Below are 13,155 nucleotides of genomic sequence, written 5' to 3'. Positions count from 1 at the left end.
ATATATACATATAATTCAAGAAGAATTAATCGAGTAAATGAAGAGAAAAATTAGTGTGCGTGATTTCATATGTTATTACTGTAATTGGGATTGGGTTTTGAGGGTGGAAGAAATATTACCAATAATGGGACATGTGAAAAAAAACGCATGAATGAAAATTATTTTCGCTAATTACTTTTAATTGGGGATAATATCGCATGACTTTGAATTTTAGAAACTCGAGTAAACTTTACATATAGTGGTTGTAATTGTTTCCCATTTTGAGTTTCGTGAATGCGTTGGCAAATTATATACTTTGGTTAGTGGGGACCACAGGGGGCCAAGTGCAGGTGGCTACTAGATGTGAATTATGTGTACAGCTCGCCATTTTTATGAATTATTTGTACAACTCAGCATGTTGCTGGTTACGGAGGTGTGTATGCGAGATAGTAGTAGAGTTTTTATTTAAATATGTTAAAATTTATAAAAATATTTAACATAAAAAAAATTTAAAAATTAGTGAAACAATAGTTCAACCGTACAAATTTTAAGTATTTTTTTACTTTCCGGGTATTGTAATTATAATTATAATTACAAAATATATTAAAAATCTAGATAAAATATTGTACTAGTTCATGATAATTTTTTTTTCACCCTTTAATTTTTTTCTAATTTCACATTTATATGTCCAACTTAATGATCAATTTTATTAAAATTTGTTAAAGAGGAAAAAAAAATAAAGAACCAGAGTTTAAAACAAGAAAAAATTCTATAAACAATCTCAGATTCGATAAAAGTTTTTTGCTATTTAGTCCATTTGCTTTCTGTTTTCTTACCTATACAAATCCTTTAGTTTTTTTAATTTTAATTTTGATCAGAACGCTCATTTTTGTAATATTTTTTTATCATGGTATTTGAGATATGAGAGCGAAGGTCATCTAAAAATTAACAAAAATAGAGAAAATTGATAAATGGCCCTTTTTCAATGACAAGACTTATCGTGCTTAGTGTTGTCTTTTATTTTTTACTGTGCATCGCATGTAGTTTTAAGAGGAAAAAAAAGAAAACCTTCAATTTTTTTGGCCAGCACATCGCATGTTGTATTTTTTTTTTTATATATATAAAAAAAAAGTAGGGGCAAAGCTGGTCCAAGCACGTTGAGCCACCTGAACTGATACACGTCTTTTTTTTTTCTCTTTGAATTTTTTTTTAAAAAAACATCATTTAATATTTAATTTTTTAAAATTATGATTTATATTTTTTTTACAGGTTTACGTGATCTAAAATAATTATTCTAATATTTTATTAATAATTAATTTTATCAACATTTATTTTTTATTATTAAATCAAAAATAATTTCATAAAATATTTATTAAATTTATTAGAGTACAAGAATCGGATCACAAATATAATAAGCTTACTCGGGATGTCAAATAAATTTTCACATATTAAATTAGAGTTTGATAAATGTTTATTTTTGATATCTCATAATAAAATAAAAAAAGGAATTGTTAGGTGTAAAAGAATTCATGACTTCAATCAAATATTTTATAATGAATTTTAATTAAATAATTTGATATTTTATAATAAAGTAAAAAATATATTATGTTGATATATTTAAAAAAGTTAAATCAGGTTTTTGCTGGATATTATTTTTAAATATATTAAAATAATTAAATTATATTAAAATAATTTAAAAAAAGTTTGATTTGACGCTTTAGCCAGGCATTCAAAGTTGATTAGCATTTAATAACTTTAGCAGAAGGTTTATTTCCGATTAGGTATTGCTTTTTTCACATTATTTTTTCTTATCTGACCGGAACAGAGGGCAAACCTGTAACTTAATATACTCCTGCCTGTATTAAAAAGGAAGAAAAGAATACCTTCCTTCCTTGGTCAAAAATATCTCATCTATTCTCTCTTTAAAGAATCTTTATGGGATTTCTCTAATGAAAACTGGGTTTTTTTTATATTTTAATTTGCTGCATAGACAAGGAAGGTATTAAACGAGGCCTATTTTCCTTACACCTTTTTTTTGTGGTACCTGGTCCAAGAAAATGAATAGTTTTTTCGTTGTAATGAAATAAGAAGATCGTATCCCGTTACGGTGACCACCTGGGAGGAGAAATCCCGTTGGATATAATTGAAAAGCAACAGTGTAAACAGCGCAAGTCACTCTCGTAAGATTTCCAGTTAGATTTGGTGCGTTCTAGGTTGTCTCGTTGTAATTTGGTCGAATTCCAAGTGGAAATAACTTGCAATCCAAAGTTCTGGTCCTTGAGACTTGAGAGCGAGTAACAAGGTCCATCCGTAATGTGCTTATATTATATATTAAAAGAACGAAGACTTCTGCAGGAGGAGTGCCCAGTCTCTGGAGTCCACCTGTACAGAATAAACTTTTGCTATGGACGGCTCTTTTTTTTTTTTTTTTTCTCTCTCATTTTGATAGCTGTTGCTGTGGTATTTGATGTTGTTAAATTCGAGAAGCTGAGAATCTTGAGATATTTACGATGATATCAAAAAATATCTTTATCAGAGTTATGTGTCTTTGTAGATTATTTTATTTTTTAATTTTCTCACTCATAATAAAATTCACGTGAATGAAAATTTATACATTTGTTTAAAATATCGTGATTTTTAAATAACTATATTATTTTTCAAAATCTTTTTTCTCTCGTTAGTTTACCATTTTTTAAAAAAAACTTCTTAATTTCCTAAAAAATTCTCATAAACCCAACCTCTCTTACTCTAAGGAAAAAATATCCCCAAACAGGCACACACTCAAAAATATCTAGCTGACAACACACGAAGATATTAACAGCATGTGCTGACGTGACACCTTTCTGTTAACACTGACACATGCAAAAGCGTTTCCATGTGGAGCCTCTAATGGCCCCGCTCCCCTTCCCTCTCTGTTTGTGTTTTTTTTTTTTTTTCAACAAGCAAAATTAACGCGGCCTCTCTCGCTCTCGCTCTCGCTCTCTCTCTATAACGAAGTTAAAGGGAAACGATTTTCATATTTTGGTATTTTGGTGTCCGAGACCAAAAAATAAGGAGTTCAACAATAATACTTTAAAGGATAACGGATAAATGGAGGAGAATCTCAGAGGGAATGTTCCGTTACCGGATCAGAAGAAGAAGAACAGTGAGTTGACTCGGTCGAACTCAGACTCCTCTGGTTTAACCCTTGACGACGCGAATGCAAGACCGGTAATTTCACTCTCTTGTAATCTTCTTGTTTCCTTGGCAATGAATTTAGGGATCGTCTGAAAAGCTTGTGTTCTTATTCTTGATTTGCAGAGTTTTTGCAAGATGTGTGAATTTTTTCCTTTTCTTTTAGTTGTTTTCGAGTGTTTATTTCTAATATTTGCAATTGTTGCATTATTAAAAACAAGTCAAAATTTACGCCAGAAAAGAGGAAACAAAAAATAAACTTTCATTGAGGTAAAGTTTTGGAAAATCTGTTAGCGAATTAATTAATTTCTTTAGCTCATTTAATTATTATTATTATTATTAAGTAGCTGATAAATTCTTGTGTTTTATTACCTGGTCAATTTTTAGTAAAAAAAAAATTACTTTTTTGTAGCAGGGTACATCTGCAGTGTGGACAGATGAGAAGCATGGGTTGTATCTTGCCTCATTAGAAGCGTCATTTGTTAATAATCAATTGCACCATTCCATTCGTTTGCGTGGTTGGTTGGGCGAGATGGGAGGGAGGCCATGTTCATCGCCACACCAGGTTAGGGGATTTTTAATCCTGGTATTTCAAATCTCTAACTCCCCCGTACATTAGTTATATTTTGTCGTTCTATGTGCTTCTTGGTTATGTTTCAGTTCATGGTTCTTCGAGATGGTAGTTGGCAGAAGAAAAGGAATGAGCCATTGTTGGAAAGTACAGCCGATTCTCATTTTGTCAAGGGCAATACTCCGGCGATGCGTCATTTGGCGTCTGCAGGAAACCAGTGTAATGCTGCACACCATGATCTTCAAGGGCACAGTGTATATTGTGCTGGGGGGGTTCATGCAAGAGAGAATGCAACTGTCTTTGGTGGATTGGCAAGAAGTTCAGAACAACACCCTGTGTGCTGCTTATGTTCTCAGAATTATATTGGCAGCACAAGAGGTATCAATTAGTTTACAGTCGCTTCTGACACCAGTAAAAAAAATGCCTACTCATACTGCAAATTGATTAACTGCCTTGTTGCATCATGTTGTGAGAGGACTTGCATTATCATCCTCTCACTTTCTCTGTTATCTTAACACACTCTCAATCGAATATGCTTTTCATGGACACTCGCCCTTGCCCGTGGGAACATATGCTCAACTTTTTGTAATACAGACCAGGGAAAAGAACTGAAAATGTTGTTGTGTTTATTAGTCAAGGCTTCATGCATTCTCTACTCACGCAATTCACAAATGCAATTGGTTTTTCTGGTTTCACATATTTTACACTGATTTTTGGCTAGAACTCAGATTGGTTTTTCTGAGGGCTTGTTAGCCCCCCCCAACTCTATTTTGGGTCATGCAGAGTTGGAAGCAAAAATATTGGCAGATGCAGTAGTTTCTCACACCTTTTCCATGCGCTTGCATTGTCTGTCTACATGTAATGCTTTATTTGTATGTGGTTTAAATGCTGTGCACTTCAATAATTTGTATGCAAAGCAATGCCACTGACAGTTATGGAAACAGAGTCACTCTCTCAAGTTGCAAAAACGTATAGATTATGTTGTGGAACAAAGTAGCTTTTCTACTTGCAGAGAAGTTTTGTTTTTGCTGAATTGTTTGGTTCTTCAGAAGTCTCAGATCAGAACTTTGTTGAAGAAGATGAAGGAGAGATGTTGAGCTGTGTCCGCATGGTGAAAAGACTGAGGACATCTGGAGCCGAGGCTTCAAGCAATGATCAAGTAATGTGATTAATGTGGTATCTGTATGTTAAGTCTTGATGTACAAATATGTTAAAAGTATAATGCAATGGTGTTGAGATTTTGAGTATGGAGTCTCATTTTTGTCAAATCTATTAGGCTGTGCCATTCACAAGGTCTGATACGAGAGATGTTTCAACTGCCAGTCAATCTTCCTCTGAAAGAGAGGCACAGGTGCATCAAGAATTGTTGTCACAAAACCCCAATAGCTTTGTCCGCCAAAACTGTCTGCATTATTTCTTAAGAGGGAGCTAAGCTCTACATGTATTTGAAGTTTTAAAAGGTTACTTTTGATTCCAATACCTGAGAACACAGGAGAGAATGTAAGTTATTACCCATTTGATGAGTCATCTTGAGGAAACTGCAGATAGCAAGATTTTGATGGGAAACCCTCTTCTCGCTGAAAACGATACCGTCTGAAGATTTTTGCCAGTAGAATTCTGTTGGGATGATGATATTCATATCTGCTGTGCGATGTGCTTGAATGGGCAGTTTGAAGTTGACTTTACCAAGCTATTTTAAACTATATGTTGCACTTTTATTTATTTATTTTCCCAGTTTTGTACACTGAATAAATCCTGAATCTTTTTCTATAGAAAATTCTTGAATAGAGATGCACACGATGGAGAAGATGTTATACATGGCAAATATTTTTTATATTTGGAGCAGTGGCGTTAGCTGTGGGAGTGTTTCTAGAAGTAAAATGGCTGTGGATGGTCAGGTGATTTATAGACAATTATGTTACTTTTGTTGAATCTGTTCAGTATCATAATCGTAGTTTTAGTTGTGAACTCAGAAAACCCCCATGTAGTTTTGATCCAATGTGCGTGAGAAATTTCAAAGTTATATCTAGTCAATTTAAGGGGAAACTTTAATTTAGTCCCAAACCTATTTATCCATTCCCACTTGAATCCCAAACCGATTTCATTCCCACTTGAATCCCAAACCTATAAAATTATATCATAAATCTGTTTACAGATTTCTTCTTGTAATGTACAATATGAACAGGGTTAAGAGCAACAGATTTATATTTTTAATGGAAAATCTGTAAATTTCAATGCTTAGATTATTAATGTCACAATCCATGATGCCACAAGCCCTTCTTCAAAAGGCCAGACTGCTTCGGATCTCCATTCTCCGCGTGCTCACGCGTCTTACCTATATGTACATTACAAGAAGGAGAAGTGCGCTTGTTAAAATTGAACGAGCAAAGAAAAACCCAAGAGGGGCACTACATTCTCCTCGGAACTGGACAAACTATGGCTATCTACCGACCGAAATCTTCAGGTTCTTCTTTCCCTGTCTCCGAAAGTATAGTACAATGTTTCTGGTAGGGCTTCATTTTTTTCCCTTTTTAAATGATGTTAGAGTTCATTTTACTTTTCCGGTTAAACCTAGATGGGTTCTCCACATCTATCAAAATCACCCATAACATCCTTACATTAAAAATCTAACCTAACATAGTAACATCAATCTTTGTTAGATTGCTTTGTTAACCAAATCATTTAATCCATTACCGATGGAGAATGCCCATCGAACCTAATAATGGATTTGTAGTTGAAATGGGTCTTTAGAATCACCTCAACAACTTGGAGTATTTTTTTTTATATATATATATATATATTTTAAATAGCACCGGTAAAAAAAGTGATTTAGTAAACTAGCAATAATTCAAGAGATATTTGAAAAAATAGTACTGCATTGTTAGAAACAATGAAATTTTATATATTTTTTAGGCTATGTTGTTCCAATAGAACAACGACAAAAATCAAAGAAAATTAATTGATTATGTAATTAAAATATCTGGAAAGATTATATTGTAACGCAACTAATGTATATATTTTTTAAAAAAGAATTATGCTATTGCTAACAAATGCAATTGTATAAATCTAAGCTATTTTTTGAAATATTTATTATGTTGCTCTAGATTCCCAAAACATTTTTCTGGCCAGCGCTGTTAAAACACAAAACACTACAGAAATTGACTGGAAGTGAGATTACACGTGGGACTCGTATCCTCAAACAATCCCACGTCCCAACCTCTGATTGGTTGCTGACACCAATAACTCGGTCACTACACTCCACATAGTTTTTCGCTATATTATGCTTGTGTGTGCAGAGGTACACCCTAACTCCTAGTAATTTGTTCATTCACAAAGCAATCCTTCTAATCAAAATTTACCCCTTTGGGCCCCCCCCCCCCCGGTCCACACACGCTATCAACTGCTAATAAATAAAATATCCAAAGATTTCAACTTTCTCCGGTGACTTTGAACAAGGAGAAGGGGACCAAAATACCCTAATAGCCCACAAAGTCTTGTTACCTGAAAATTTCATCCTCCTTTCAAGCCAAAGAAACGCATGAAACAAAAACCTTAAAAAACCAAAGCCTCATTTAATGATGTTTCTCTGTTCTTTTTTATTTTGGGGTGAGACACACAAATAACAGCTTCACCACCTAAAATCATCAAACAAAGAAAGAAAAAAAGAACTTCCCTTTTTAATACTTGTTCTTCGTTTCTACATTTGTTATAAAAAGGGATTTTTGCTTGATGGGTGTTTTGACAAATCTAAGAGGATCAAGAGCTGCAACAGCATCACAAGAAGGGTTGCCTGTATCAGATGGGTCACCATCAAATTCCACTCAAGTTTCAATCTTTAAAATGAAGTGGTCAAATTTTTTGCCAATTTTTGTTGCTCTTGTGGTGATAGCAGAGATCGCCTTTCTGGGTCGTCTTGATATGGCTAAAAATGCCGATTTAGTTGATTCCTGGGCTGATAGTTTTTTCTACAGGTCAACTATATCTGCTGATATGGTGGAAAGTGGTGATTTTGGATCGGAAACAGTGAATATGGATAAAACTAAGAGAACTTCGGAGTCAGATAGCTGTGTGGAGTGGTTAGAAAAAGAGGATGCTGTGGTTTATTCAAGAGATTTTGATAAAGATCCCGTTCTGGTCGCTGGAGCGGAAAAGGTTTGTTGGATTTGAACTTTCCTTTTTCAAGATTCATGGGATATGATTTTTTTTTATTATTGTTGTTCTTTTTTGCTACTTGGTGAATTTTGTGATTATACAATTTTTTATGAATTTTGAGTGTGATATAGTTAAGAATTTACTAATTATGTTCAGGGGGCTAGTAATGGCATATGTATAGAGCAATCAAGGTTAGGACTTTGGACCATTTCCCGATGATTCCATGTAGGATTGGTTTTTAGAGGAGAACCCACGAGTAAATAGAGTTCTTATGTTCAAGTGGTTTGTTTAAGACATGGGGAATAGAAGAAGATGATTCGTGTGGTTGACTTTAATTAGCTGTTTTGAATTATGGTTTTGATTTAGTTTAGCTGAGTTAATTGATTTAGTTAATTTGTTTTTTGTGGTCATTATGTGGTACAGTGGTTTTGTAACTTGGATCTATGCATTTTTATTTAGGAGTGGAACACATGTGGGGTGGAATGTCAGTTTGGATTTAACCCCGGTAAAAAGCCAGATGCTGGATTTGGCGTACCTCAACAAAGTGGAACAGCTAGTGTGTTAAGGTCGATGGAATCAGCTTCCTACTATGCAGAGAACAATATTGCTCACGCACGACGGTGGGTAAGCACTATCCAAATTGACTTGATTGATTTTTGAGAAAACATTTTGCCTTGAGCTATAAGAAACTCTAGTGAGTATAAATTATCATGGCTGTGTTTGTAGTTCCTAAATGGCCTCTTTTAGTTCCTAAATTATGGCTTCTTCTTGTTGTTTGGATTTGAATAGCTCAAGTTTATCATTCAAATTTAGATGTGAAGCTCTCCAATTATGATTTGCTATAAACTCGGTCACTTGAAGCACAAGATATAGAGATGTTTGAATACCAAATGTTGAGTCAATTATTTTTAAACAACTCTTCTCTTAAATACAGAGATTAATTTCAAAATTTTGATCCATTAGGGACCAAAATGGTTTTCAGAATGCAATGAATGTTCAGAACTTGAGCTTGCTTTTCCTTTTCGTAGAGTTTCCTACTTCTCTTGATGAAATATAGTAGGATTAGAGGGTACATAAAAAATATCCAGAGATGTTTTTGGTGATGCTCAAATAGTTGGTTATGCAAGAGATTCACTTTTTATGCATCATTGGACATTGGTCCTACTTTGGCACCTGATGTTGAGATTCATGGTGTGGTGCATGTTAGTATTCTAGAAATGAATTGATAATATGTGAACGCTCTTTCTACAATAGAGCATGCTATCTGCAATTTTTATGCTGAAGTTTAAAACAACTGCCTGCCATTCTTCTCAAGTGCATTTCTTTCGATATTCAATTACTCAGATCTATAATTTCTTTTTCAGATGATTAAACTGATGCTTTGGTTTTCTTATGAATTAGAAGAGGATATGATGTTGTAATGACAACGAGTCTCTCCTCAGATGTGCCAGTTGGATATTTTTCCTGGGCTGAGTATGATATCATGGCACCAGTGCAGCCAAAGACTGAGAAAGCACTAGCAGCTGCTTTCATTTCCAATTGTGGTGCTCGCAACTTCCGCTTGCAAGCACTTGATGCACTTGAAAGGTCGAACATCAACATAGATTCCTATGGTAACTGCCATCGGAACCATGATGGAAGAGGTGAGCATGCCAAAATCCTTTCAATATATGGTATTTTCCACAGGTTTTATGTTTTCAATTGAACTATTGAGATCACTGTCACATTCCCCTTGAGATGCCATTATGTTTCTATCACAACTTTTGCTTGGAAATAGTGGGATTTCCCAGTTTTTGCTCTTGAACTAGATTTTTGGCCTGTGTATTTGGCCATTGGAACTACAATTTTGTTCAGATCAGATACACAACTTCTTTGTTTGTTGGTAATTTTATATATTCATTTCATGATGCAATTCACTTTCATCTTTGGTAAGTCATGTATGATTCTTGTTTTAGATGTTTTAAATTTTCACGTGCCTCTTTCAACTCAAATTAAGTCTGTTAAGTGATGGCTGCCTTGTGATATGATATATGATCAGGTATATTCACTTGCAAAGCATTAGCATTTATTATTGTTGTAATATATGTTATGCAGTGGATAAAGTAGAGACTCTGAAGCGTTACAAATTTAGCTTGGCTTTTGAGAATTCCAATGAGGAGGATTATGTCACAGAAAAATTCTTCCAATCTCTTGTTGCTGGTATGTGAACTTGCTCGCTCTCAATGAGTGTGGGTGTTACAACTGTTGTTGCCAAATACTATCATGTGTCTTTGCTTTTGAGTTTGCAAATGCTTTAGAAATTTTTTATTAGGATTTGTATAGTGATAATGGATATACTGAAACCAACTTTTTTAGGAACCATACCTGTGGTAGTTGGTGCTCCAAATATTCAAGATTTTGCTCCTGCACCTAACTCAATTTTACATATCAAGGAGCTAGAAGATGTTGATTCAATTGCGAAGACTATGAAATACCTTGGAGAAAATCCTGATGCCTACAATCAATCATTAAGGTACAACTTAATCTTATCCAGTGGAATAATGATTTGTTAATTTTCAGTTGATATTGGGTGACTGTACTGTTTTCTAGAGATTTTTCTTGTTATTTCCCCATAGTTCCTCATTGAGAGCTGTCCATCAATTAGGTGGAAATACGAGGGCCCATCTGATTCTTTCAAGGCCCTGGTAGATATGGCAGCAGTACACTCATCATGCCGTCTTTGCATTCACCTCGCTACCATGATTCGGAAGAAAGAGGAAAATAGCCCAGGGTTTAAGAGGCGTCCCTGCAGATGCACCAAAGACTTAGAGACCGTGTATCATTTATATGTAAGAGAGAGAGGAAGATTTGAGATGGAGTCCATCTTCTTGAGGTAAGGCCACCAAACTGATGGGTATTGGTTTTTATTGTGTATCAGTGCATCTATCCATGAACTTGTGTATGCAAGTTAAACAAAGGCACACAAATGCACATCACTAGTTGAGTCACCATTGCATCTGTCTTGTTGTATGAAATTGGGAATTGAAACCCATTGAGAAGTGAAAGTGTGATTCATGTTTGATTTATTTTGTGTCCCCCCCCCCCCGCTTCCCCTCTTTGGCCTCTTGTTTGGTTTAGCATGTTTGTGCAACATGGTCACTGATTTAATGTGGATGCAGAGGCCAGATATTCAAAATTTTCTTCTCTTTCTGTTTAATATTTTAGAAAAATTAACAAGTCTGCATTTTATAAAATATTGACAAAACCATGTTATGCAGGTCTGGCAATCTAACTGTAAATGCTCTAGAGGCTGCTGTGCTCAAGAAGTTTAAGTCGTTGAAGCATGTGCCCATCTGGAAGCAGGAAAGACCTGAAAGCATAAGGGGAGGAGACGATTTTAAAGTTTACAGAGTGTACCCTGTAGGCATGACACAGAGGCAAGCTCTGTACTCTTACAAATTCAACACTGATGATGATTTCAAGAATCACTTGGAAGTCAACCCATGTGCAAAGTTTGAGGTGATATTTGTCTAGGACGATTTCTGAATTCTGACGACCACGATTGCTAATTTTGAGCTTCTTGTTAAAATGTGTGCAAGGAAGTCAAGTTGACTTGTTTGGAGGGTTGCTTCCATCCTTTTCCGTTGGCCTCCTTGTATCTGATGTTTTGCATAAGCAATGAAGTGCTATAGCTTGCTGGAAAGTTGGGTTATTTGGGGTAAACCCTTCACTGACCTTGGTGATGCATGGTGAATCATTTAAGATATTCTTCTGATTTGACATAGCCTTAACTCGACCTTGTCGAAGTTGTCTTTGGTGAGGCATAGCAATCTCAACTCCCAGAAATCTATTTGTAAACGCTGTTTTCGATAGTGTTCTTAGCAATGCACTGTTGTGAGAATTTCTCGTCAGATTTTAGATTGCTGATATATCAAGAACATCCCCTTATACTTTTTCAAGATTCTCCTTCTAATTGACAGTATCATCTCATTCTACCTCCACGAACCATCATTTTCAGCGTCGTGGCTAGTAATAGGTTCCAGGGAACAAGTCCAAGATTTTTTAAAAAAAAAAAAACACAAAGTGTTGCTCTAATGTGTGAGGATGAAGATGACTTGAGTATTGTCTGAAACTGCGAGCGTGGTATTTTTTAAAATATTTTAATGAAAAAAACGAGCACATTTTAATTAATGTTACGAATCTGGCTGATGTCGAAAAGATTATTCTTGGGAATCCACCTGAAAAGCCTAGGTCTAGAGAAGTTCCCGTGATGATTTGGTACAAGACTTTTTCGGGGATTTAAGAGAATATTATTGGATATAGGAATTAGAATTTGACTGGGATCAGATTATTTTTTTATAGCCTTATAAAAATATATATAAAAATGCTAGGAATCAAAAGTTTAATATATAATGGATAAATAATTTTTAAAATATTAAGGTGATAATATATTTAATAATTTTTTTTTAAAAAAGAAAAATGTTAACTTATTGGATTAATTAAGGCCAATAATTTTTTACCCTTGAGATTCTCATTTTGAAGCATGAGCACGTGACAACGCCTCCCATGAAATTCAAATTGAAATTGAAACATGTAATTTAAATTAAAATAAATTAAAAATATTAATTTAAATTAAAAATATTAAAAACCTAAAATGGTAAAAACATTTGATTAAAAAAATCCAAACAAGGTACCCAAGCATTTTAGGTGGCCCCTACTACAACATGACTTGAATCAATTTTTTTTAAATAAAAAAATAAGACTTAGATAATTGACTTGACTAGATTTATTAAGTTAGGTTGATTTAATAATATAATTAGAAAAATAATAGTGAATAATAAAAAAAAGGATTCAAGATAGTTTATTTAACTTTCAAAATTAGGAAAAAATCATATACTAATAGTGAATAAAAAAAAAAGATTCAAGATAGTCTGTAACTTTCAAAATTAGGAAAAAATCATATAGAAAAAAAAAGAACAACATTCAAATAAATTACATGTTGAAAGATAAGTCCAAAAGAACATGATTTTATATTATGTTGCGTTGTGAGGTATATATTTTTTTAACCTTAAACATATGTTAAAATAAATAGAGATGAAGAGATATTCAATGATATATTTTTAAAAATAAATAATGAGCAATTAATTTAATTTTAAAAAATCTAAATCCAAAAAATTATATAAAAAGATTCAAGATAACCCAAGTAATTTTAAAAAGTAATGAGAAATCCTATATAAAGGAAAAAAAATAAAACTCAATATCCTATTAAATAAAATGTGAAGTGATGAAATTAAAAAAAA

At 33.7% G+C, this 13,155-nt stretch overlaps 2 protein-coding genes and 1 long non-coding RNA gene across 5 annotated transcripts in view; all 3 read left to right on the top strand.

The window, feature by feature from the left end:
• The first annotated feature begins 319 nt into the window (after window positions 1-319).
• Window positions 320-13,155, top strand: part of LOC105108077 (uncharacterized) — a 15,257-nt gene continuing 2,421 nt past the window's right edge. The window contains exons 1-2 of the long non-coding RNA XR_838988.1: window positions 320-329; window positions 1,705-1,713. This is a non-coding gene — a long non-coding RNA (uncharacterized LOC105108077). The remainder of the gene's footprint in view (window positions 330-1,704; window positions 1,714-13,155) is intronic.
• Window positions 2,931-5,569, top strand: LOC105108052 (uncharacterized). Of its 2 annotated transcripts, none has more exons than XM_011002212.1 (5): window positions 2,931-3,189; window positions 3,569-3,718; window positions 3,814-4,102; window positions 4,774-4,883; window positions 5,001-5,569. In XM_011002212.1, the coding sequence occupies exons 1-5, from the start codon at window positions 3,070-3,072 to the stop codon at window positions 5,154-5,156; spliced, it is 825 nt and encodes a 274-aa protein (XP_011000514.1). In that variant the 5' UTR covers window positions 2,931-3,069; the 3' UTR covers window positions 5,157-5,569. The 2 variants fall into 2 exon arrangements, with proteins under 2 accessions (XP_011000514.1, XP_011000505.1); XM_011002203.1 differs by having other exon boundaries at window positions 2,932-3,189; window positions 3,566-3,718.
• FUT11 (fucosyltransferase 11) lies at window positions 7,093-11,816 on the top strand. Of its 2 annotated transcripts, none has more exons than XM_011002231.1 (7): window positions 7,093-7,876; window positions 8,336-8,496; window positions 9,281-9,519; window positions 9,971-10,075; window positions 10,232-10,388; window positions 10,521-10,748; window positions 11,134-11,816. In XM_011002231.1, exons 1-7 carry the CDS (start codon window positions 7,454-7,456, stop codon window positions 11,387-11,389), a joined length of 1,569 nt encoding a protein of 522 aa, XP_011000533.1. In that variant the 5' UTR covers window positions 7,093-7,453; the 3' UTR covers window positions 11,390-11,816. The 2 variants fall into 2 exon arrangements, with proteins under 2 accessions (XP_011000533.1, XP_011000526.1); XM_011002224.1 differs by having other exon boundaries at window positions 9,278-9,519.

Source organism: Populus euphratica, unplaced genomic scaffold (assembly GCF_000495115.2).
Source record: "Populus euphratica unplaced genomic scaffold, PopEup_1.0 scaffold3.1, whole genome shotgun sequence".
Classification (NCBI taxonomy): domain Eukaryota; kingdom Viridiplantae; phylum Streptophyta; class Magnoliopsida; order Malpighiales; family Salicaceae; genus Populus; species Populus euphratica.
This window is presented reverse-complemented; position numbering and strand designations above follow the sequence as displayed.